Source organism: Tripterygium wilfordii, chromosome 4, assembly GCF_013401445.1.
Source record: "Tripterygium wilfordii isolate XIE 37 chromosome 4, ASM1340144v1, whole genome shotgun sequence".
In the NCBI taxonomy this organism is placed as follows: Eukaryota; Viridiplantae; Streptophyta; class Magnoliopsida; order Celastrales; family Celastraceae; genus Tripterygium; species Tripterygium wilfordii.
Genome location: NC_052235.1, coordinates 2,048,402 through 2,069,303, shown reverse-complemented (window position 1 = coordinate 2,069,303; position 20,902 = coordinate 2,048,402). Strand labels below are relative to the sequence as shown.

The 20,902-nt window shown below is 39.4% G+C and overlaps 5 protein-coding genes across 10 annotated transcripts; 3 read left to right on the top strand and 2 right to left on the bottom strand.

The window, feature by feature from the left end:
* Nucleotides 1-1,851: 1,851 nt before the first annotated feature.
* On the bottom strand, nt 1,852-6,929 carry LOC119997154 (omega-amidase, chloroplastic-like). 3 transcript variants are annotated; one of them, XM_038843984.1, is made up of 10 exons: nt 6,637-6,929; nt 6,442-6,558; nt 5,386-5,610; nt 4,998-5,091; nt 4,814-4,888; nt 4,100-4,178; nt 3,485-3,500; nt 3,138-3,218; nt 2,904-2,986; nt 1,852-2,813 (listed from the first exon to the last, which is right to left on the bottom strand). In XM_038843984.1, exons 1-10 carry the CDS (start codon nt 6,889-6,891, stop codon nt 2,735-2,737), a joined length of 1,104 nt encoding a protein of 367 aa, XP_038699912.1. In that variant the 5' UTR covers nt 6,892-6,929; the 3' UTR covers nt 1,852-2,734. The 3 variants fall into 3 exon arrangements, 1 of the variants encoding a protein (XP_038699912.1); XR_005467973.1 differs by lacking the exon at nt 1,852-2,813 and adding an exon at nt 3,631-3,691 and having other exon boundaries at nt 2,926-2,986; XR_005467972.1 differs by lacking the exon at nt 1,852-2,813 and having other exon boundaries at nt 2,935-2,986; nt 3,485-3,691.
* A 243-nt stretch (nt 6,930-7,172) lies between these two features.
* Nucleotides 7,173-10,015, top strand: LOC119997155. Of its 3 annotated transcripts, none has more exons than XM_038843987.1 (6): nt 7,173-7,285; nt 7,363-8,702; nt 8,787-8,904; nt 9,058-9,260; nt 9,440-9,513; nt 9,615-10,015. In XM_038843987.1, exons 2-6 carry the CDS (start codon nt 8,096-8,098, stop codon nt 9,642-9,644), a joined length of 1,032 nt encoding a protein of 343 aa, XP_038699915.1. In that variant the 5' UTR covers nt 7,173-7,285; nt 7,363-8,095; the 3' UTR covers nt 9,645-10,015. The 3 variants fall into 3 exon arrangements, with proteins under 3 accessions (XP_038699915.1, XP_038699916.1, XP_038699913.1); XM_038843988.1 differs by lacking the exon at nt 7,173-7,285 and having other exon boundaries at nt 7,300-7,432; nt 8,103-8,702; XM_038843985.1 differs by lacking the exon at nt 7,173-7,285 and having other exon boundaries at nt 7,336-8,702.
* Nucleotides 10,016-10,832: 817 nt separating this feature from the next.
* On the top strand, nt 10,833-14,759 carry LOC119996107 (PHD finger protein ALFIN-LIKE 4-like). 2 transcript variants are annotated; one of them, XM_038842631.1, is made up of 6 exons: nt 10,833-10,941; nt 11,090-11,197; nt 11,325-11,357; nt 12,164-12,392; nt 13,521-13,653; nt 14,219-14,759. In XM_038842631.1, the coding sequence occupies exons 2-6, from the start codon at nt 11,101-11,103 to the stop codon at nt 14,486-14,488; spliced, it is 762 nt and encodes a 253-aa protein (XP_038698559.1). In that variant the 5' UTR covers nt 10,833-10,941; nt 11,090-11,100; the 3' UTR covers nt 14,489-14,759. The 2 variants fall into 2 exon arrangements, with proteins under 2 accessions (XP_038698559.1, XP_038698558.1); XM_038842630.1 differs by having other exon boundaries at nt 10,880-11,197.
* Nucleotides 14,760-15,352: 593 nt separating this feature from the next.
* LOC119997780 (mitochondrial substrate carrier family protein E-like) lies at nt 15,353-17,313 on the bottom strand. The gene has a single exon (XM_038844968.1). It carries the CDS (start codon nt 16,718-16,720, stop codon nt 15,680-15,682), a length of 1,041 nt encoding a protein of 346 aa, XP_038700896.1. The 5' UTR covers nt 16,721-17,313; the 3' UTR covers nt 15,353-15,679.
* Nucleotides 17,314-18,141: 828 nt separating this feature from the next.
* LOC119997727 (17.6 kDa class II heat shock protein-like) lies at nt 18,142-18,984 on the top strand. Its single transcript, XM_038844907.1, has one exon. It carries the CDS (start codon nt 18,378-18,380, stop codon nt 18,852-18,854), a length of 477 nt encoding a protein of 158 aa, XP_038700835.1. The 5' UTR covers nt 18,142-18,377; the 3' UTR covers nt 18,855-18,984.
* Nucleotides 18,985-20,902: the final 1,918 nt, after the last annotated feature.

The window sequence follows — 20,902 nt, the reverse complement described above, 5'->3', positions numbered from 1 at the left end:
ATTTTGATTGAGTTATGTAAATCATACGTGAGATTAATTATAAGTTTTGACACAATCGGTAATATTCTGAAGCTATCTCTATATTATTTAGGTTTTCTAGGTTTAGAAAACGTGTTTATTGTTTGAGAGGTGATTCATCGTTGTTTATATGAGATTTGGTTGAGTTATACGAATCCGAAGTCGGATTATAAGTTTAATTTGACATGATCCATAGCGGTGGTTGAAAGCAATATTTTCAAGCACATCTGAAGTTATTAATGTTCTGACACAAGAACATACTATTATTGATACCAATATTAATGGATGCAACCTGAGAACCACGTGCATGCACTACCCATGATGTCTCCTTTTAGCAATATTATTATTGTAAGAAAGAAAAAAAAAAACATCATTAACTTGACTGAAAAGGATGTCTTGGACTGACTAACCTTAATGTATGTATATCAATGTGATGGAAGCAAGGGATTTTGCCTCCATAATTCTTGTCAAGATCACATGTACGTGTGTTTCAATTCCCAGTTCTAGTTTGTCAATGTTGATGATTCTCAGGACATAATTATATAAAGCTATGATACATACCACATCCACTGTACCTTATGCACCCCCCCAACATTTGGAAATTAAGGAGGAGGCTTTGATTGTTCTGGTTTTGGTGATTTAATAAGATCGATCCATTGATCCAGCACTATCTCTGGCTATTTGGGTTTTTGGGAGTTGATAAATATGACCCAACAATTAGACAATGTTCATATGGGCTGATATTAACAGATCCTGACTGAGTCATTAAATATCTGGTAGGCCCTATATTCAGACAATAATTAATGTGCTTGTAGTTGGTGCAGAGAGAAAATGCCAGCCAACGTTACTTTCCTAGATCTACACAACTACACATAATCTCGATCGGAATTCATCATCCGAGTCTAGTATAATTTTGTAATGATAGACACAAGTGACAGTCAGAGAGATAAACTCTCAGATGGCCGGCTTAGCTAACACACAATATTGGGCTCAGAATTTAGAGACTTTTGGATTTGGGTTTCATATCGTTAACTTTTTCACATTGAATTAGCATAACTCAATTGATCACAAAGTGATTATCGTTTTTGTTAAGAATTATGTTTTTCATTGAAATCGAACTTTGAACACACATATATCTAACCTAATCGATTGTCAACTGATGCACCTCTGCTTTTTGTAATTCTTGTTTGCAATTGTAACAGGTAAATAATACGAACATAGTATATTATTGTACATTTTTTGCGATCTTTGCACGGGTGGTAGTAATTGACGGCTGATCTCTCTCGCGTCACGCGGTGCTCGTGGGGTCCTGACACGTATTTGAACCATTTACTGTTTCTGTGACTCTGACACGTGCAGTTGAGAGGGCTCCACTCCTCTTCCTCTTCTTCGTTGCGTCTTTCGCACGCATACGTGTCATGCCCTATTAATGTAGTTTCCCCACTTACGGGGCAATCTTCCGACTTGTCTATTGCCACGTGTGTACCCATCTCCGTCGGTATTTGGTGATGAATGTATATATGGATCATGGAGTGAGCTACTGACCGTGATACCTAGGTTTATCTTAAACGAGCTCTTAGTGTACCCAAACAGTAGTCGAAAACTATAGATTTTTTTTTGAATAATCGAGAACGATCTGGCTCAATGTACATTTTAAAAAGTTGAGTGGGCTTAAACTCAAAAATCATAAAGCCAATGCACATCACCTTAGCACCATTTAAGATTGAGTCAAAACTCATACTCGTAAACCCCACAGGCGGGACAACACACAAGATGTGAGTACCATTGAAAAAATACTACAGAGAATTTAGAACGCCAGAAACCCATACATAGGAGAAAAATTATTTCAATGTAATAGACTAATAGTAAGTGTAAATTGACAATACATGAAGGCGATGGTCTTGATTTAAAGGTAACATTGTTTCCCTGTAATGGGAATTCAACAAACACTTCTTGGCATATGCCCCTATCTATGAAGTATACTTTGTCTCCACCGCTTTCAACACCATCTAATCCATAGGGAACACAACTAGTACGAAGAAATACATCTTGCCTCCTCCGCAGTCTACCGCGTGACATGGGCGGACTTACACATCGCCAGCCTTGACAGATTTTTCCACGTAAGCAAGTCCAGAATATCAAAAAATGCTGCGATCCATGCATATATAATAACCGTAGGATGTGAGACCGACAGCAATCCGACGGTGGACAGACGTGGATGAGAGTTTCAAAGATGAGTGTTCGTGGTTATGCGGATCCCAATAAAGACAAAAGTAATTTGGCATCGGCATCTTCTCCTTTTCTTCTCTTATTCAGCACTCCCTGACATGGCAAGATAAGCTTTCTTTATTTTCTTTGTGCGACGGTACACACACGTGCAATGCATGACCTGGCACCTCGTTCGTCACGTGCAAATCATGCTCTTCCTATATCTCAAATATTCAGAATTACTCGCCGTATGTATTGCTCATGCAATTGAAAGAAAAAAGATTTAGTTAAACACTTGGCTTTAAATCAAGAACACAATTAAAAATTTATCAATGAACGGCAAAACAGACTATGCTTCTGCAATTACGGGTTTCATCTTCTAGTTAATTATTCCAATAATCAAATTCTCTGACTACAAATGCAGTAGTTTCCCCAAGCAGAGCAATATGTAGACAGAGAACAATACGATTTTGATAAAGCAGTCCCTCAGGGCTTCAGAAGCTAGTAATCACAGGGGGTTCAATCTCTGGACATCCACCAGCTGGTAAAGATCGCCTCGTCTTTGCTTTACTAATGGAAGGCTAGTCCTGAATCTCAACCACAATTAGAACATGGAGAGAGAAAATGAATAAAGTGAAATCATTGTACATCATCTGAAAGGATGTGATGCAATTCACCTTCGAAGCTCCAATTGCGAATAATCAATCTCGGCTATGATAATATCCGGCTCATGTTCAGTTGTAGCGAGAACTTCTCCGAACTGTCAAATTTAAATCTCAGTAAATATATTCCTACAAAGACTTCTCCTCATGGAAGCCTAAGTAACACCCTAGATTCCAGATAAATATGCACACGGAATACAGGTTTTTTCTTAAATTTCCTCTAGTAAGAAGGGTACTTAAAGTACATACCGGTCCAACAAGACTTGAATGGCCCCAAGCTATATAACCGGCACTGATATCTCGAGCGGGTGAACAAGTTGCCACATATAACTGTCACCAGAAAGAATCAGCCTCCAAAACGTGTATACTTTCAAAGTAAGGAATATATCTAATAAACTTCAACAAATGAAAATATATAGCAACTTGCATAGATAAAAAAAAAATTCTGCATCTCTGTTAATTTTTTCTTCAAAGATTTACAGCACGAGGTTCAAAAGACTCCCTTTTTTAAGCCCAGGAGATGCTACACAGTTATTAGTTATTATTAACCAAAACGCAGTGAGGAAGAAGAGGCCATTAAGAAGATTTAAATGTACCTGATTATCTGCAGCCCTGCAATTGAAAATGAAGGCAAATATCAGTAATGATGGCTATAACTTCTTTCTTCTTCTTTTTTCCTACTAAAATATTGATGGCTATATCCATTTTAGAGTTAAAATTAGCAAAATTTGAATCCTCCTACATCAAGTCTTGAGAGAAATGGAATCTCCAATGCAGGACAATGCCGTGCGGTGTGGGGAATACTGCAGGGGATTGAAGCTCCACATTTCATGTACAAGTTGAAAAATGAGATGAACATAATCTGCAACACAGTGCCGAGTGCCGACTATCACTCAATCACATACCCAAATATTTTGGGCATGTGATTGAGTGGTAGTTGCAAAATAAGATTCTATTTTACGGACATGACAGTGTCCAACATAGTGGCAACTGTCGGCTATCACAAAAACGCATCTATTTAAGCCAAGTCTGTTGCAGAGAATGCTGGAACAGCACTTGGTTTTCTCATATATCAATCACCCTCTAATGCAGACACTACCTTCTCTATTTTTTCTCTGTCAAGACTTTTGCAAAAACAGGTAAAGATATGGAATTATCATATTTATTTGCAGTAAGTCAAAAATTTAGAGTTGACAAAAATATATCAGTACCTCGCCCTCTGTAATAACTCCCAATGCAATGGCCCAGTGGTCATGTTGAATGCCCCAGGATAGCATAGCAGGTGAGCACCTGATGTCAATCACACTGATATTTTCAATCTCTAGTTTATTTATAAATGCAACCCAATAAGTACCCTCAGAACATTTCCATTTAAAAAAATGTACATGTTAAGAGATAAATGTCTCACATCGTCTAGTTAGGGTGAATTGGTTGTGCATATATGTGGTACCCTTTCCTCTATCTAATGTGTTCTTTTAGGGAGAGTGTTTGCGTCACTTCTAAGCAAAATTTAAATTGGTATCGGAGTGGGACCCTAGTGATGTGTTATTGGACGACCTTACCTCCACCTGTTTCTTGGGCCATGGTTTGCCCGTTTGTTACACTTGTTGGGCCTTCGGATTGTCTAGCCCACAAGTGAGAGGGGAGTGTTAAGAGATGTAACTAACAAATGGATATAGTCCTACGCTAGGTAAACCAGAATAGTTAAAAATTCATCCGGAAAACTCTTAAAACATAAAATTGATGACTTATCCAGTCTCGTCGAGGAATCAAAATAGAAACATTTTGTTTATTGACCACAGTTTAAATTGTTTTACAAGATGACAATATCACCAAATTCTCAATAAATTAACCCTAAACATTAATGATAACAAAACCATAAGTAGAACTGGAAAGGATTAAACACATCAAAGGTGAACACAAACCTCTTGCTGCATATATCATTGCCAGTTCCTGAAACCGAATGTCATAGCAAATACCTATACCAATACATCCAACTTCTGCAAAGAAAGAGATTGTTATATCTAAAGCCAGAGACGATAAATGCGTAAAATTCTATCACTGAAATGCATTATGTTCTTAGATATGAAGTCTGTAGGAATAGAAAACCTGTGTCCACGATTGTTGGAGTTTCCCCTGCCGTAAGAGTCTTTGATTCCATAAAGGTAATCTTCCCAGGAATATCAATATCGAAAAGATGTATCTGTAGTTTGACACAAATAAAAAATTTATATGAATCAGGAAAAAAGAGATATATTGCACTCAACAAAAGAAATTGACATCATATTACTGATTGTATAAAGATTTGTGTTTCCACCAAACTGGCAACTGGTTAGTCAAAGAAATATTGCAGGTCACAGTAGTTGGTAAGTCTAGCATCCCAACTGGTTGACCTATCCATTAAGAATTAAATTTGCAAATCATACTTGCTAGGAGAAAAAAGCCAGAGATTATGCATTCACTGAGTAAAACATACATGTCAAAGTTCAAGCAGTACCTTCCTGTGTTTTGCTTTCAACTTTCTATCAGGACCAAAAACGCAGCAAGTATTGTACAACCGATGCCCACAACGTTCTGGTATAGAGCCACCAACAATTGTGATCTTCAAAGAACTGGCAACTTCAGACAACATGGCTGTTGATGGAGATGCATTCCCGCCAGCATCAATGTCCTCAGCATAAACTGGGAAGCTATCGTTTGAGTAGGGCCCGTTCCATATTTCCTGAGCAAAAATAGGAAAAGTATTAACTCAAAGCCTAGTTAAAAGTCAATATTTACCAGTAAATAGGCGCAATTCCTTGAATTTGTCTAATTTTCTGAATAATAACGTCATCATATCCCTCAATCTGAAAATGAACCCTCTATATGGAATCTTCTGTTAATGTTATTATTGAGAGTATTTCTTCTACCTTAAAGCTTTGGTGCTCCTGTAACAACCTTCTTGAGGCTATTTGTATTGCCTCTTTGTAATTTGGTGCACCTTCTTGGTGCCTTTGAATAAATTTGTTTTCCTTCAAAAAAAATCTGACAATGAACCCTCTATATTGCCAAGGACCAAATAAAAAAGTTGGGAGAAAAAAAAAAGAAAGAATGAATTTCCAACACATGAGTTTATTCAATACACCCACCCAATGTAAGCCCTCAACAAACGGTCCCCATCCATTTGGTTAATAGAACAGTTCTTTTAAGGAAATACCAAATTCCTTATTTCATATCTCATTCTCCACAAGAGACCTACTCCAAATCAAATCCACAATCTGGACAAAGTCCTGTGAAAGTTTATTTGCCAGAGCCACACTTTTACTTCCTTATCAAATATCTATTGCCATCTTTGTCTTGAATCTTCACCAAGGTGTCGCCAAAGATACAAGTCAATGAAAGAGCCTCAAAGCCCAAAGGATTTACCTCACCCATGACAATGAGTGCCAGGAGGAGATGCATACTAGTTAAGAACGAAACACCAGATTTACCTAAGTTAGCTAATATCGCCCTAGAATCCCCAAATGAAGTGTCAGTGAGTGAAGAAATAGCTACAGAATACAATAACACTCACAGGCAACAAAACAAGCTGAGCCCCCTTTCCTGCAGCCTCCTCGATTGCCTTGCGAGCATACTCAATGTTCCTCTCCTTATCCGCTGTCACCAGCAACTGGCACAGCCCGATTTTAAACTGCAACACCCCAAACACAAACAAATAAATAAAACTCGACATAAAATTAAATCCCGTACGTATAAGAGTGAAACATACCTTCGTGATCGGAGGATTAGGTAGCGGAAGGGCAGGAGGTGCCCTGGCTTGCTCGGGATTGAAGGAGGACGCCATTGTCGCAGCAGAGGACGCGTGGATTTGGAGCCTCTGATTCAATTTGCTAGAATTCTTGTTATTGACGTTGATGGTGGTGCGTAGGTTAGTGACGGGGTTCGAATGTGAAAGGGAGCGAGAAAGGCAGGTCCGAAGGAGGGTGAGGTTTTTGGTACTCACCAGCGACCACAATGCCTTCATTTCACGGGCTGTGACTACAGTCCCGCTGGGAGTCAAACGGGACGTAGAAATTACTGAACGGTACTGGTACAGTACGTCATGCTGATACTGGTGTGGTAATTCATCTGCTTAATCCACAGCCGTTGGATTTAATTGTTAATCTAACGGTTAATAAGTTTTAACGTAGGAACAAATTTGAATTAAATTAATCAATCAATTATCTCTGCCTGGCTTTCTTTTTCGATCGAAAACCTAAAACCCTTCTCACAGCGCGCTGGTAGTTTGGCGCGATCTCTCTCCCTGCTCTCTTTGCTCTTACGCTATCACGGACACCGCCATTACTCCTTCTCTCTCACCGTAGTGCTGTTATCTGTCAAATAATGCGACGGTCAGATCCGCAAAGATGCCGGTCTAGGTTTCTCCTCTCTCTGGAGCTCTAACCTTCTTTTACACCTCAATGTTCTCGAACTTATCGAATTATTTCAATATTAGGTTTCGGGTGTACCCCTCCATCAAAGACGAACGAACAAGAACCAAGACTTCGATTTCGATTTCCTCTCAGGTATATTCTCAATCCTCAATCCTTTCGTTGGAATTTTCCTGGATTTTGATTTGAAGTAATTAAGGGTGGTTCGGTATACGGAGTGATATTGATTTCGGATAATGGCGGAGCTGCATGGGTTTTTGTAATTGGGGGCAATTAGGGCTTGATTAATGAAAACCGTGAGATTCATTCCCGCCCACAGCAAATCAGATGCCGCCAGATCCTAAATTGATTACCGGATGACACCGGTCACCAAAAAATTAATAAAGTAAGAAAGTGTACGTGGCGCATTAACATCCACACATTTCAGTCCCGTTTTGGTACAGTTTGACCATCTTGGTCCATTGTGGCCATCGCTGTTCGACTTAAACGCACCTTCTTGATTATTTCGATGATACGATGCCGTTTTGGGGGGTCTCTTACACTCTGCCTAGAATCTAGATTTTCAACTTCCAAATTTCAAAAACCGTCTTCGTCGCAACGGATATTAACTGCCAATCGCGACCTCTTCTTCAGTTCTTCCTTTTAGACACAACCTTTCATGTCAAAGTATTTTAGTACCAGAGAACACACATTTGCCACTCACGAATTGCCCTCTCTCAAGCACCTACACACAGGTGCTTGAGAGCCGCATTTGACATCATCTTCGCACTGCAAGAGTCTCATAGTTCTCCTCGACGCATGGCAGATACCAGTAACAATGCGCCTCACAATGGCTCATTTGACGCTGATACAGTATTTGATTACGAATCATTCCACGGATTATTCAATGATGAGGACCCTAATCTCGCAAATTTAACGTCAGTCAATGAAGTTGCTGACCCGGTTCCTCCTCCTACTGGATTTTTTCATATGTCAAGAGAAGTTCCTTCTTCTACTGGTTATGCTTCTTGGTCTGGATATGGCATTGCAGATGCTAACGCAAATGTAATTTCAATCAGTGAAGCTACTGCTCCAGTTCCGTCATCTGATGGTTTTATTTATGGGACGGGAGACGGCATTGCAGATGCTAATGATCCCAGAGATGATCTGATGATTTGGGACTTAGATAATGAGTCCAATCAAGTTAATTCGTTGCCATTTCCATCTACTATTCCAGTACAAAACGGAAATGGAGGAGCAGGGGTGCCATCTACTATTCCAGTACACAACGGAAATGGAAGAGCAGGGGATTCGGATAGTCTAGATTATGGCGGGCCATCACTTCATCTTCCATTTTGGCCACCACTACCAGAGCCATTTCTTTGCACTTGTTGTCAAGTGCTTAGGGAAATAGTTCACACAGATGGTATACAATAGAACGATATGATTCAATGAGTTTAGTGTGATTTTGTTTTTATAACCGACTGTATGATCTATGTTGTGGTGGCAGGCATTGTTACTACTAAAATTGAGATTCATGGAAGACTGGGTATGATCTATCATGCAATTCTCCAGATTCGAAACAAAATCAATGCGACTTCACATACACCTGATTGTCACATGTTCGAGTAAGTTTGATATCAACAGTATCTCCTTTTTCTTTTTCTTTTTTGATAAATGAGTTGTGTACATAGAATTTGTTCAGTACTCTTATGAGTTTAGTTCCATTAGACGGCACATATATATGGAATTTTTTGTATTAATTATGTCTGTGAAACCAGTTTTTGCACGAAAAGCATAAGGGAGGTGAAGCAGTTTCTGGTGAAGTACTGTCGTAAGAGAAAGATATCGGGTTTTGTTAAGGTGCAAGATCCATTCTCAGGCTTCTATGAAGCTGTCTGCGTGGGAATGGACAGAGAGAATAGTGTGAATGATAATGCTGAGGTTGATGACTTCCTTAACCTATCTCCGACGACAAGCTCAGGTTTGTGGGTTTCTATGCTTTTAAAAGAGCAATGGCCAAACTTTTAATCACATTGTACGACTATGCATGTTGCAATATAGCAGCATTACTAAACCTTACAAACACGTACATGTAGAACAACATTGTTGATTTTTCATCCATTGGCACTGTCATGAGCCTTGAATTTAACATGTCTGCAGGAGATGGTCAGACAGGACATACGGAAATAGAGAATGGGACAACAAATGTGCCGAAGACCACTCTCACATCACAGGTTTCACTCTCTCTGCTCCTACTATTGGATATTCTGCCCATCTTTTGTTAGATTTTACATGCTGATTTCCAACTTACGTCTTTATATTTTCTGCTAAGCAGCGCCGCAGAGGCAAAAAGCAGCAAAGTTGAGACCTTGCAGATTACTTACATCTTCCAATTGAAAACGCAGCCAAAAAGATTAATTTATGCCCCGCAGTATTGAAGAAGTATGTCGAAGAGAACAACAGAGGTGCAAGCAGAGATTATGAGGCTTGAACAAGAATTGGCCACTATTATGGCTGTTGCCAACAGCATGACATTGTGGCGTATAGGAATTATATGCAAAACGAATTGAAAGGAGTTCTTTATTTTTAGTTTAGTTTTTCTTCCTCTAATTTTTTTGTAACAGTGACTGTGATTATTAGAATACTTGATATTGATATCTCTAGCTGTCACAGTTTGTTCAAGGATCGGCGAATACTATGTCAGAAAGAGTAAATACAACAACTTTTGTTGCAGCATTTTCATGGGAGTTTTGCCTTAATATAAATTATGAACAGGGTATTTTCAATTCAATGGATAACTGGATAAGGACTGTTTCATGTTCAAGAAGAAAGATTTGAGCAATGGCCAAACCCTCATTTGTGTGAAAAAAGTGAAACAAGATGCACTCATATGCACAGATGGAAGGGGCGGGATGAGAGCATGCCACTGCCTGGTGGCTGGAGACATCAGCGAAGAGTTTGCGAGAGATGATGATGATGGTGTGAGCTGTTTGTTCCTGCCAAAGCTAGGTCAGAGCTTATTTCACAGATTGGTAAGATTAATCAACACTTGGAGGACTTTGGGTGATGGTTAGAAGGGGTGACCGCAAACTTAAGCTGCATGTATGTGTTGCGCAAGAGAATAATGCAGTGAGCTGCAGGGTAGGTTTTCCTTCTCATTTTCTACAATGTTTGCATACACATACTTAATACACAACTAATTCCAATTGACTACGCAGAGATCAGCCGTCAATATAAGGTAATCTTAGTTGGTGAATTTCTTTGGAGTCAAATCGTATAGATTGAAAAATTCTGAATTCGATTCTCACTAAAAACACTATCATCACGCGCGACCGACGACTCCTTATGCCGAACTTATTATTTGGTTATGAGACGTGCAAAAAATAAAATTAAACACAATAATTTAAATTTTTTTTAAAATAACGGTATAATCATGGACTTCTCATTACGATTACTTCTAATTTGGTACCCAAACTAGAAGTAATTCACTTCAATACCCCAAGCCCTAATTATTACTTTTGTTTTGATCCACGTAAGACAAAAACCGTCTCGGGCTCTTCCTCCTTTTATCAAATCCGGTTGATAAATTATAAATCCGACTCGTTCCGATTCAAATCCGTTCCCCTCTCTCTCTGTCACTCTCTGCTGTATCCTGTAAACAGGTCAAATATTTTCTACATCTTTCCCTCCTTTTATTCTTTCTATCTTCTCTACTCTCTGCTTCTCTCGATCTCTTTCTGCTACACACTCTCTCTCTAGATTTTCCAGATTTCTCTCTGTGGACTCACTTTGTCTATCTGACTTGTATAGTACCGGAAGCCATGGACGGCGGTGCGTCGTACAACCCGCGTACGGTCGAGGAAGTGTTCAGAGACTTCCAGGGTCGGCGAGCGGGCATGGTTAAAGCCCTTACTACCGGTACCGGTTTATTTTTTTCAAATTTGTTTTTGAGGGCTCTCGTGTTTGTCTTAGGCTAGGCTTCGGTTGTTGAATTTCATTTATTTTGACTCGTGAATGTGTTTGCCTTTTCTTTTCGTGGGTGCAGATGTTGAAGAGTTTTACCAGCAGTGCGATCCAGGTTTCCGATTTTTCTTCCGTGTTTTTTCTTTTTTAGTTTGATTTGAATTATTGTAATTTATTTTGTATCTGTTTAGTTAGAAAAAGAAATCAGGAAAGGAGAAAAAACCTAGTGTTCGAGTTTGGGAATTCCTTAAGAAAATTAAAGACCCGTTTGTTGATCTATTTAAATATCTTACCCAATGTTGTGTGGCCACCAAACAGAAGGCGCATGCATGTTGTTTCAGCAATGCTGTTTCATTTCCATGGCTTCAGTCTTATCTATGCAGGACCTATGGGTCTACTGCATCATGTGGCACTGTAATTATCTATATTTCTGGCCATTTTCTCCATGGTTTTATATTATGGATCTGTTCGTTGCTTGAGTTAATTTTTCTTCTGATTGTCATTAATGTTTTTCCTCTTGTTCATGTGTTGCGTGTTTCCAGTAGACTATTTATATGAAGCATGGTAATCATACTGTGTTCTTGGAATGGATACTAGTTGAACATATCAAAAGTTGGGTGATACGACTGGCTATTATTAGTGACTAGGGATTTTTAATTTTGCTGTCTCCTTGATTCTGCATGGTGATAGGTTATTGATGAAGACATGTAAGCTTAAGATTGTTACTGTTCATTAACTGAAAGACATATAACACCTTTATGAAATGTCGCATGAATGTAAATTGGATCTGATCTCTGAAGAGAATCAGGCTAGAGTTGTCTCAGATTTTCTTAAATAAGATTTATTAACCACGTAAAGGTATTGTTTTGGCTTAAATAATTGGTTGAGAATCAATGGAAATTTATTTTCCCATTATTGCAGAGAAGGAAAATCTCTGCCTCTATGGTTTTCCTAGTGAGCAGTGGGAGGTCAATTTACCTGCTGAAGAGGTGCCCCCTGAACTTCCAGAGCCTGCATTGGGTATCAACTTTGCCAGAGACGGGATGCAAGAAAAGGACTGGTTATCTTTGGTTGCTGTCCATAGCGATGCTTGGTTGCTATCCGTGGCTTTTTATTTTGGTGCTAGGTTTGGGTTTGACAAAGCTGACAGGTCTGACTTTCTTTCCCCACTTGGTCTCTGTTCTGTTTGCATTACTTTATTATAACACCCTTGTAGTGGGTTTGTTTGTTTGCTTTGGTCATGAGAAGTTTATTGTTGGTGGTACTTTAGGCCTGAAATCAATCATATCTTGAAGTGTGTTCTCCTTACCTCACCCTAAGTTTCGTGTCAATAATAACTTTTTTTTTAAAATATTTATCACCCACCCTCAATTTGCTGTCATTGGTGAGAATGATTGTCAGTGATTTGTTTCAATACTATTTTCACACTCTTGTAGTGGACTTGTTGGTCAGTTCTTACTATGCCATCGACTCACAAAATTCTCTTAACTTGAATATATGTTCATCAAGATTCAAGAATATCCTTCCTGGTGTAATATTTCAGACTTGGGACTCCTGAGTCAGCCTAACTCGGGTAGTAAAAAACCAGTTAAGACCTAGATTGGAGTTGTTGGTTCAGTTTTTTTGCAGCAAAGGGTGTTGAAGTCTCACGCCATTGGTTAATTCATGCATCAGCGTTGAGATGTTTTGTTTCCTTTTCTTTTAGTCCAGCTTTTAATTTACTTTGTGTGGAAGAAGAGTAACAGTTTTTGTACGGATACCCACAGTTTCACCCATTTTGTGTGAAACTTTTTGGGATTTGATACAAGCAGAGCTTGAGAATTGCAAATCATAGTTTTTTGGTTTAAAAACTTCACTCAAGCTATTTAAGCATCAGAATTTTCCATTCTTATATATTCCTTGTGGATATATCTTAATTTGTTTATATTTTTTTACGTGGCAAAAAAGTGAGAAGACATCGTTCAATATTATTTTGTCGAGAAATGATATATTTTGCAACCTGTTTTTCCTTCTTCCCATTCAATCATGTTTTGTTTTGTTCTTTATTATTATTATTTTAAAAGGATCTGGAAAGCTTTATTATGCTTGGTTGAAACTCAACATTGTCTTGTAACCTTATGTTCAGGATAAAGTTGTTATAATTCCTCCTCTCTTGGTTTTTAGTTTTATAATTAACAGATTCCATTTGCTTATGATGATTGTGATAACTCTTCAAGCATGGAAGTTCGCTTGAGGTTGGTTATTTTCTTAACCATTTGTTGTTTGTATTTTGATGCAGGAAACGCCTTTTTAACATGATAAATGAACTTCCCTCCATATTTGAGGTTGTGACAGGGTCAGCCAAGAAACAGGGGAGGGAAAAGTCATCTGCCTCGAATCATAGCAGCAATAAATCTAAATCAAACCCCAAGGTATGTAGGACTTCTACTCGGCTTTCAGTTTTAATGGTTTAAATTAGGGTTCCCAGTGACTGGTGGATTATACTTGTTTTGTTGCTAGGGCTCTGTTATACAATTTTTCTTTAATTGCACTGAGGAGGTTTTAAGTATGGTCATGGGGTGGGTGGGTAGGCAGGTGCTTCAACCATCGTGACATTAATAAGATGACTTCAAACATTATGGCTATGCTTGGCAGGGGCATTCGCCCATGTTGGGGAGGAGAGGGTTCAGAAGTGTTCCAATAGAAAATAGACAGTTTTTTAATAGGAATGCTTAGGCCTTTTTTGGTGTTCAGAATGGAGGTTGCATTTGTGAGTTAGGTCACATTGGGAATGCCTAAATCTTTTGCACTATAATTACTGGTTGAATGAATTGCAACTTTATTCTCTTTCATGAACATATGACTGAAATGTCCATATTGTGCTGAAACTAGGCTGGAAAAGAGAAAATTGCATTATATGGTTTCTTGGTTTGTTTATGCTTTGAAACTGTCTCCATTGCTTGTTAATTTTGTCTTTCCTTTGGTTGGTTTATGCAGCGAGGCTCTGAGTCGCAGGGCAGATATTCAAAGGCCATGCAATTGAAAGATGACGATGAGGATGGATTGGATGAGGAAGAGGATGAGGAGCATGGGGAGACCCTATGTGGGGCTTGTGGAGAGAACTATACTTCTGATGAGTTCTGGATTTGCTGTGACATCTGTGAGAAGTGGTTCCATGGTAAGTGTGTTAAGATCACCCCAGCTAGGGCAGAGCACATTAAGCAGTACAAATGCCCTCCTTGCAGCAACAAGAGATCACGGGCCTAATTGCGGGTTGGGAGTTAAATGATCTGTGTATTGTGAAATGATGGACTGCCAACTGTGTGGTAGGTCAGGTTTGTTCTCCATCATGGGGTTTTAGGATATCTATTTGGAAAAGTTTGTGTAGGTCGCAGTGTGTTATTTACTAATTGTAAAATTAGGATGATCAGGTTGAGAATTATGGCCTCTCTGCCATTGGGAGGAACAGTATTAGTTTTATGTTTGCTGAGTTAAAACATGATATATGGAATCTACATTCATTTCTTAAGTAAATTTTTAGCATGCTTGCCTTCCAGATTTCTTCAAGACTCTCTCTCTCTCTCTCTCTCTCTCTCTCTCTCTCTCCTCACGGCTTCTATAGTTAATGGACATCCATATGAGGTAAAATTCCAAATGGGAAGCAATGTACAGGGAGACTCGTGCACTGTGCACAGAACCTCTCAAGTGGATCCGAGGAAGTATGGACCAACCATGTTGCCATGTCCCTTTAATACTTTTGAAGATCACTGCTGCCCATTCTCGGATCCTGGATTTTCTAAAGACATGGACAAAGATAATCACGACAAACTGAACTACTATTAACAAATTCTCAGACATTTTTTTAGTTTGGAAAGTATGAACAAGATGTGTAGGGTCACCTAACCCACCTACATATGGATCCAAATAGTAGAACTCTGTCACTGTCACCTGCATTTCCAAGTATGGCTTCTCCAATATTGAAACTAGAAAATTACAGAAGATATAATACCTTAATTATGCAACTAACCTTTCATGGCCCCCAGTATCTATAACATACAAGTTCTGATAGATCTTATTAAATAAATATAGATGGAAGTGCCAAAGAATGAACATTAAGCTATTGAAACCAGATTGAACAAACAAGAATTCATATGGTGAACTGTAAACAGTTCCAGAATCCAGATTGTGAACATAACCAGGGCATGAAAGGAGCAGAAAAACCTTCATTGCTTTTTCTACAATTTACATTGATTTTGATATGATCAGCACCAAAACTAACAGAGAGAAGAAAAAGTGTGAGAATTTACATTAGTCAGCCTTGTTGTAAAGGCAGGATAAAGTGGGCTGGTAAAGCCAACAGAGAATAAAGGTAACAAAAATTAAGAGGATTTCAGGCTTTTGGTACAAAAGTAGTTCCCTCTGTATTCTTATGCCACTATCAAGATTTGCTGAAATCAGTCATGATGTAGAACATTCTTGGTTCTTAGCAGAAAGACGTTTCAAAAACTCATATGTAGTCACCATTGTTGTTGCAGAAAAAGACATTGAAGCCCACCTTGGCCCCAATCCCCTGTAACAAGCACTCAACCCACCTTCCTTCACCAAATTCCTAACTGTTTGCATAATTGTCAATGGCTTTCTTCTCCCATTCTCTTCACCATCCAAAACCTGCAGTCTAGTCTTAACTGTGTCGAGAGGCATCGTTACTAAGGCTGAAATGCCACTAGCTATGGCTGCACTCACTCCTTGCACTCCCAACATGGACATTGAAATAGGCCTAAAGCCACACCCAGGAAGAACACTACTCTCATCTTTCTTGGTCATGTAGCATCCAATACTATCTGAAATGAACCGATTTGCCATTGAATAAGAGGTCCACCAGATCGCATTAGATGGTGCATGAGCCACTATTGAAATCCCAAATCCCCTATACAATCCTCTAGGACCATCTGAATACAGAATTTTTCGAAAGGCATCGATGCCATTGCTATATCTACAATTCACATTGGGCAGCAAATTCTTACCGCAACCTTGAACCATCAGTCTTTGGCTCACAACATCAATTGGCGTCCAAACTAACTGGGCAGCCATTGCTGAGCTCAACCCAGCTGCAGCGTTGGCTATAGCCACTGCTGTAGTATCTGAAAAACCTAACCTAATAGTTGCTGAACCTACACCACTCTTGGTTACCTCTAGTGCTCCCATGTAAAGTGCACGAGCTGGGACAGTGCCCATTAAAGAGGTACCAAAACCCCTGTAGAAACCTCTCACACCTTCATGACGCATAATGGACAAAGTCATTTTGAGGGAGGAAATCGGTGTAGGTGATACCTGTTGCCGAGTCTTCAAGACCACAGCAGGGTAAAGAACCGCCGATACTCCGGAAAATAAAGCGGCCCCGAGGAGAAAGAACTTGGATTTATCAAGCATGTGCCAATCTATATCCGGCGGAATGTGAATCTCCGATGCCGAATCATCCTCCGCCGTACCCAAACTCATCTTCTCCAGCTTGTCGTCGCCGAACCCGATGCGAGTTTTACTGAAATCCTGGCTTGAAACCAATCAAGACTGGTTTCTACATCAATCAAATTCAGTAAAACCCAACTCTAAAAAGAAATCCCTCTATTTAACCTACTGGTATCCAAAATTGCACAGATTAAGAAAGGACGGAAATAAAAAATAAAACTTGTGAGCTGCCCCCGCTTTTATGGATCAATTCAGATATGGGTTTAGTGGGGTGTTCATTTTTTCCTCTTCCGTAACCAGATTTGAGACCTGAAGTGGGTCAGCATAAGTGGGTCGAGCATTTTGAACCTGCAGAATCGATAGTGTCAATCATCTTCAACACTTGAAAATACCCGAGAGCTGCAAAACGGATCTGAAGAAGATGAAGAAAGCGAGGAAAAATCTAGAAAGAGAGAGGGTCAGTGGGCGTAACAGGAATCTAACAGCAGCCCCCTTTCATCCTTATGAGAGACAGAGAGAGCTTAAACGGAAAAAGAAGACAATACCATGGATTTTAGCGAGGGTTTTGCGGATCGAGAGAGATGGGCACGTGTCGGTCATCCTTTCGGGAACTTTTCGGGATTCTTGCCGATTTAAGGCTGCTGACCTGCTGAATTGCTGATGACTCATGACTGTGTGCCGTGCCCTCTGATTTTTCCTTATTTTCGTTATTTTCACTGTGGGCGATGGACACGTTGGCTTATTGGGTTGGGCCCAATATAATTATCTACTTTGTGGCTTTTAATGTTGTTGGGCTCCCATCCATTTTAGGTAAGTTGGACCCAACACTCTTTTCCTTTAGAGTTGCCAATTCCACACCCCATTAATTACAACCTACAAGACGTCAAGGGTCCAAAGTTAACAACAAGAGACTACAGAGCTTTGCTGTAAATCCACCAATACTTATTACTTAATACCATTTTGCTCTCATGTGGTTTGATTGAGAGTCCCACATCAAAATAGAATCAAAAGTCCCACAATTTTTCATTTCAATCAATCAATCATATCTACAGCTTTGATGGCACCAAGACCCTCATGAAACAGTGTTGCAGTAGTCGTTTCATGAATTTGTGAAAGTTCACTTATTTGTGTCTATTCCAAGACAGAGTCATACATATGTAAAGTTTCTCCAATTGTCTTCCTTTTGCCTAAGTTTGTGTAATATCCTCAGAAACATTACAGATGGATGCTAAAAAAACCTATAATATCTTGAATTTTCCTTTCTTTTCATTCAAATAGAAACAACCATGTCTACTTTCTTATGGGCCCTGACCCACAAACAGAAGTCCCATGGGCTGAGAGGTGTTCAACTAAGTAGAGGAGAGTTGGGCCAGTTCGGAGGGCCCATTGACATATGGTCAGTGCCAGAACCTTCTAGCCTGTCCATTGATACAACTAAAGCAAGTCGCAAGTAGTAATCATCATTCATCAAGATTGTTCCATGGACTTCTTCACAGATCCAGACACAGAACTTTGTAGAACCCATCGCCACACTGTGTTACACCTCCATCATCTCTCGAAATCTAACTTCCTCCCTATAAATTCATGTCTAAAACATCCTGTGTTATCACTAATCTGAATCAAGTCCAAAAACATTGTCTACAGATCGATTCCTCTAAAACTCTATTAATTTCATCGCAATCAATCAACAATGGATCTCAAGAAGTTGGGCTTCGATTCTCCATTCTTCTATGTCCTCGAAGACCTCCTCGACGTCCCAGAAGAGGCCGAGAAATCCCGAAACAGCTCTTCGCGCGCCTACGTTCGTGACGCGAAAGCAATGGCAGCGACGCCAGCGGACGTCATTGAGTACCCGAATTCGTATGTTTTTATCGTGGATATGCCGGGGATCAAGGGGAGCGAGATTAAAGTGCAGGTGGAGAACGACAACGTTTTGGTGGTGAGCGGTGAGAGAAAGCGTGATAAGGAGAAAGATGAGAAGGAAGGAGTGAAGTACGTGAGGATGGAGAGGAGAGTGGGGAAGTTTATGAGGAAGTTTAATTTGCCTGATAATGCAAACATGGACAACATTTCTGCTGTTTCTCAAGATGGCGTGTTGAGGGTTACTGTTGAGAAATTGCCGCCACCACAGCCTAAGACCAAGACCATTCAAGTTCAGGTTGCGTAACAGAGTAACCATAAAAACGAGAGAGAGGGGGAGAGTTGGTTGCTAATGTCAGTTAATTTGGGCTTGCGTTTATGTTTTCTGTTAAAAATGTTAATTGAATAAATGATTGTGAACTGTGTTTCTTTTTTTCTTTTTTTTTCATAGTTGGATAAAAATAACTTTCAAAAATTAAATCTCAATTTGTATGTTGTGTCTTAATCTTTTGCTTGATTTGTCCCGCGGACTCATATTGAAACTCAGATGACACTCATGTGTGTAGTATCTTATAGAAGTTTCGAGTAGTTCGAGCCTCCCACATCCCCTTTCCCTAAAAATTAAAAATCATGTTTCTATTGGCTTAATAGACATGTGTCCCCTACTAATTAAGGAAATATCATTAGTTCTGGATTTCCCTTGATTGTTTGTATTAAGACCGAAGCCATTGACCGACACCAAAGTGTGTGTGTGTACTTACCCCAAGTGTAGGGTATCGTCAAGTAATAAACCGGTGAGTCCGGTATCGATCCACGAGAAAGCAATGCAAATTTGAAGTGAATGATATGCAAATGAATAACTAACACTAATAAACGCAATGAATATCAAATAAAAGCGAGTAAATGAAATGGGCCGAATGACTCGGTAGCATGAGCAATTTTGTAATCAAAGTAAGCACGAATTGGATTTAAAACAATTAATTAAAAACCTAGTCTCTAATCCGTCCCGGTGGCTACTCGGTTCTCATACTCAAGGTATCATTGCAAACACACACAACCATACACAATGCATTGTGTGATACTATCAATCATGCATATGCAAAGAGAATTAGGATATAAGACTTCAATTCATACATGTAGGCCATCGGGTCTCTTAATCTACGATGAACACAAAGGGATAAGCACCTAATATTATGGATTAATGTTCCTGTTGGGTCTAAATTAACCTTACTAGCAAGTGTACTAGTCGGCGACTACAGCACAATGATAAGCAAGGGTCGAATCCACAGGGACGGTGTTATGTTTAATCCAAATGTCTATTTGTATGTATATATGGACAATGCAATCAAAAGTAAAATTCAACTCAAGATTGTTTGGTTTGGTAATTAAACTAAAACAAGCAAAGAGCAAAGTGTTTTTGGTATTTTCTTAGAATTAGGATGCAACTAATGCAAATGAGATGATTTAACAAATATGAGATGAACACCAAGGCTTCGGAATCCCCCTTGGGAAATGACTTGGAATGACATAAATTCACACACATATTTGCTAATTCGGGCATAACGAATCCGTACCTAAGTCGGTTTTAGCGCACTTAAGCCAAATCTCCCTAAAATCGATTACTAGCCATCTTATTGGTCTAGGTCGGATATTCCTAAATACATTCTAGCCATCTTATTGGTCTAAACATGCATAGGAATTTATGGAGTTCTATGGAGATTAGGATTCATACAAAATTGTCACCTAATTAAAGGGAGACACATTCATAATCAAGTGTTTCAAGAAGCATAATCTACTTGACATATTATTGTCTAAGCAAATTCTCCAAACAATTTCATCCAAAAACCTAAAGTGTTGGCCAAACACCACAAGCATGAAGAAATTGCAATCAAACATAGAAACACAAGATTTATACCCAAATCAACTCATATATATGTAAATCAAGTCATAAACAAAGTCATCAAACCCAAGGCTTCATCCTAGCCTTGGCACAAGAGATTTAGTTACACATAATGAGAGAAAAACACAAAAGGAGAGATGAGAAAATCATGAATAAACCCAATTAGTTGAGTAGATCCAAGTTGAGCTGAAGAATCTCTCCTCCTAGCTCCAAGAATCGCCTTCCCCCTCTGGTTTCGCTCCCCAGAAAATCAGTTCTAGGTTCAAAAGTGTCCTGCGGCTCGGCAAGTTCGCGAATTAAAACATCCCAAAAAACTGTCTTGTGCGCCTAGGGGCGTTGTATTCACGCCTAGGCGCACGCCTAGGCGCAATCCTAGGCGTGCACAACTTCAAATTCACGCCCCAACTCGCTGGACTGGGCGTGCACAAGTGATACTGGGCGTGCATAAATATTGC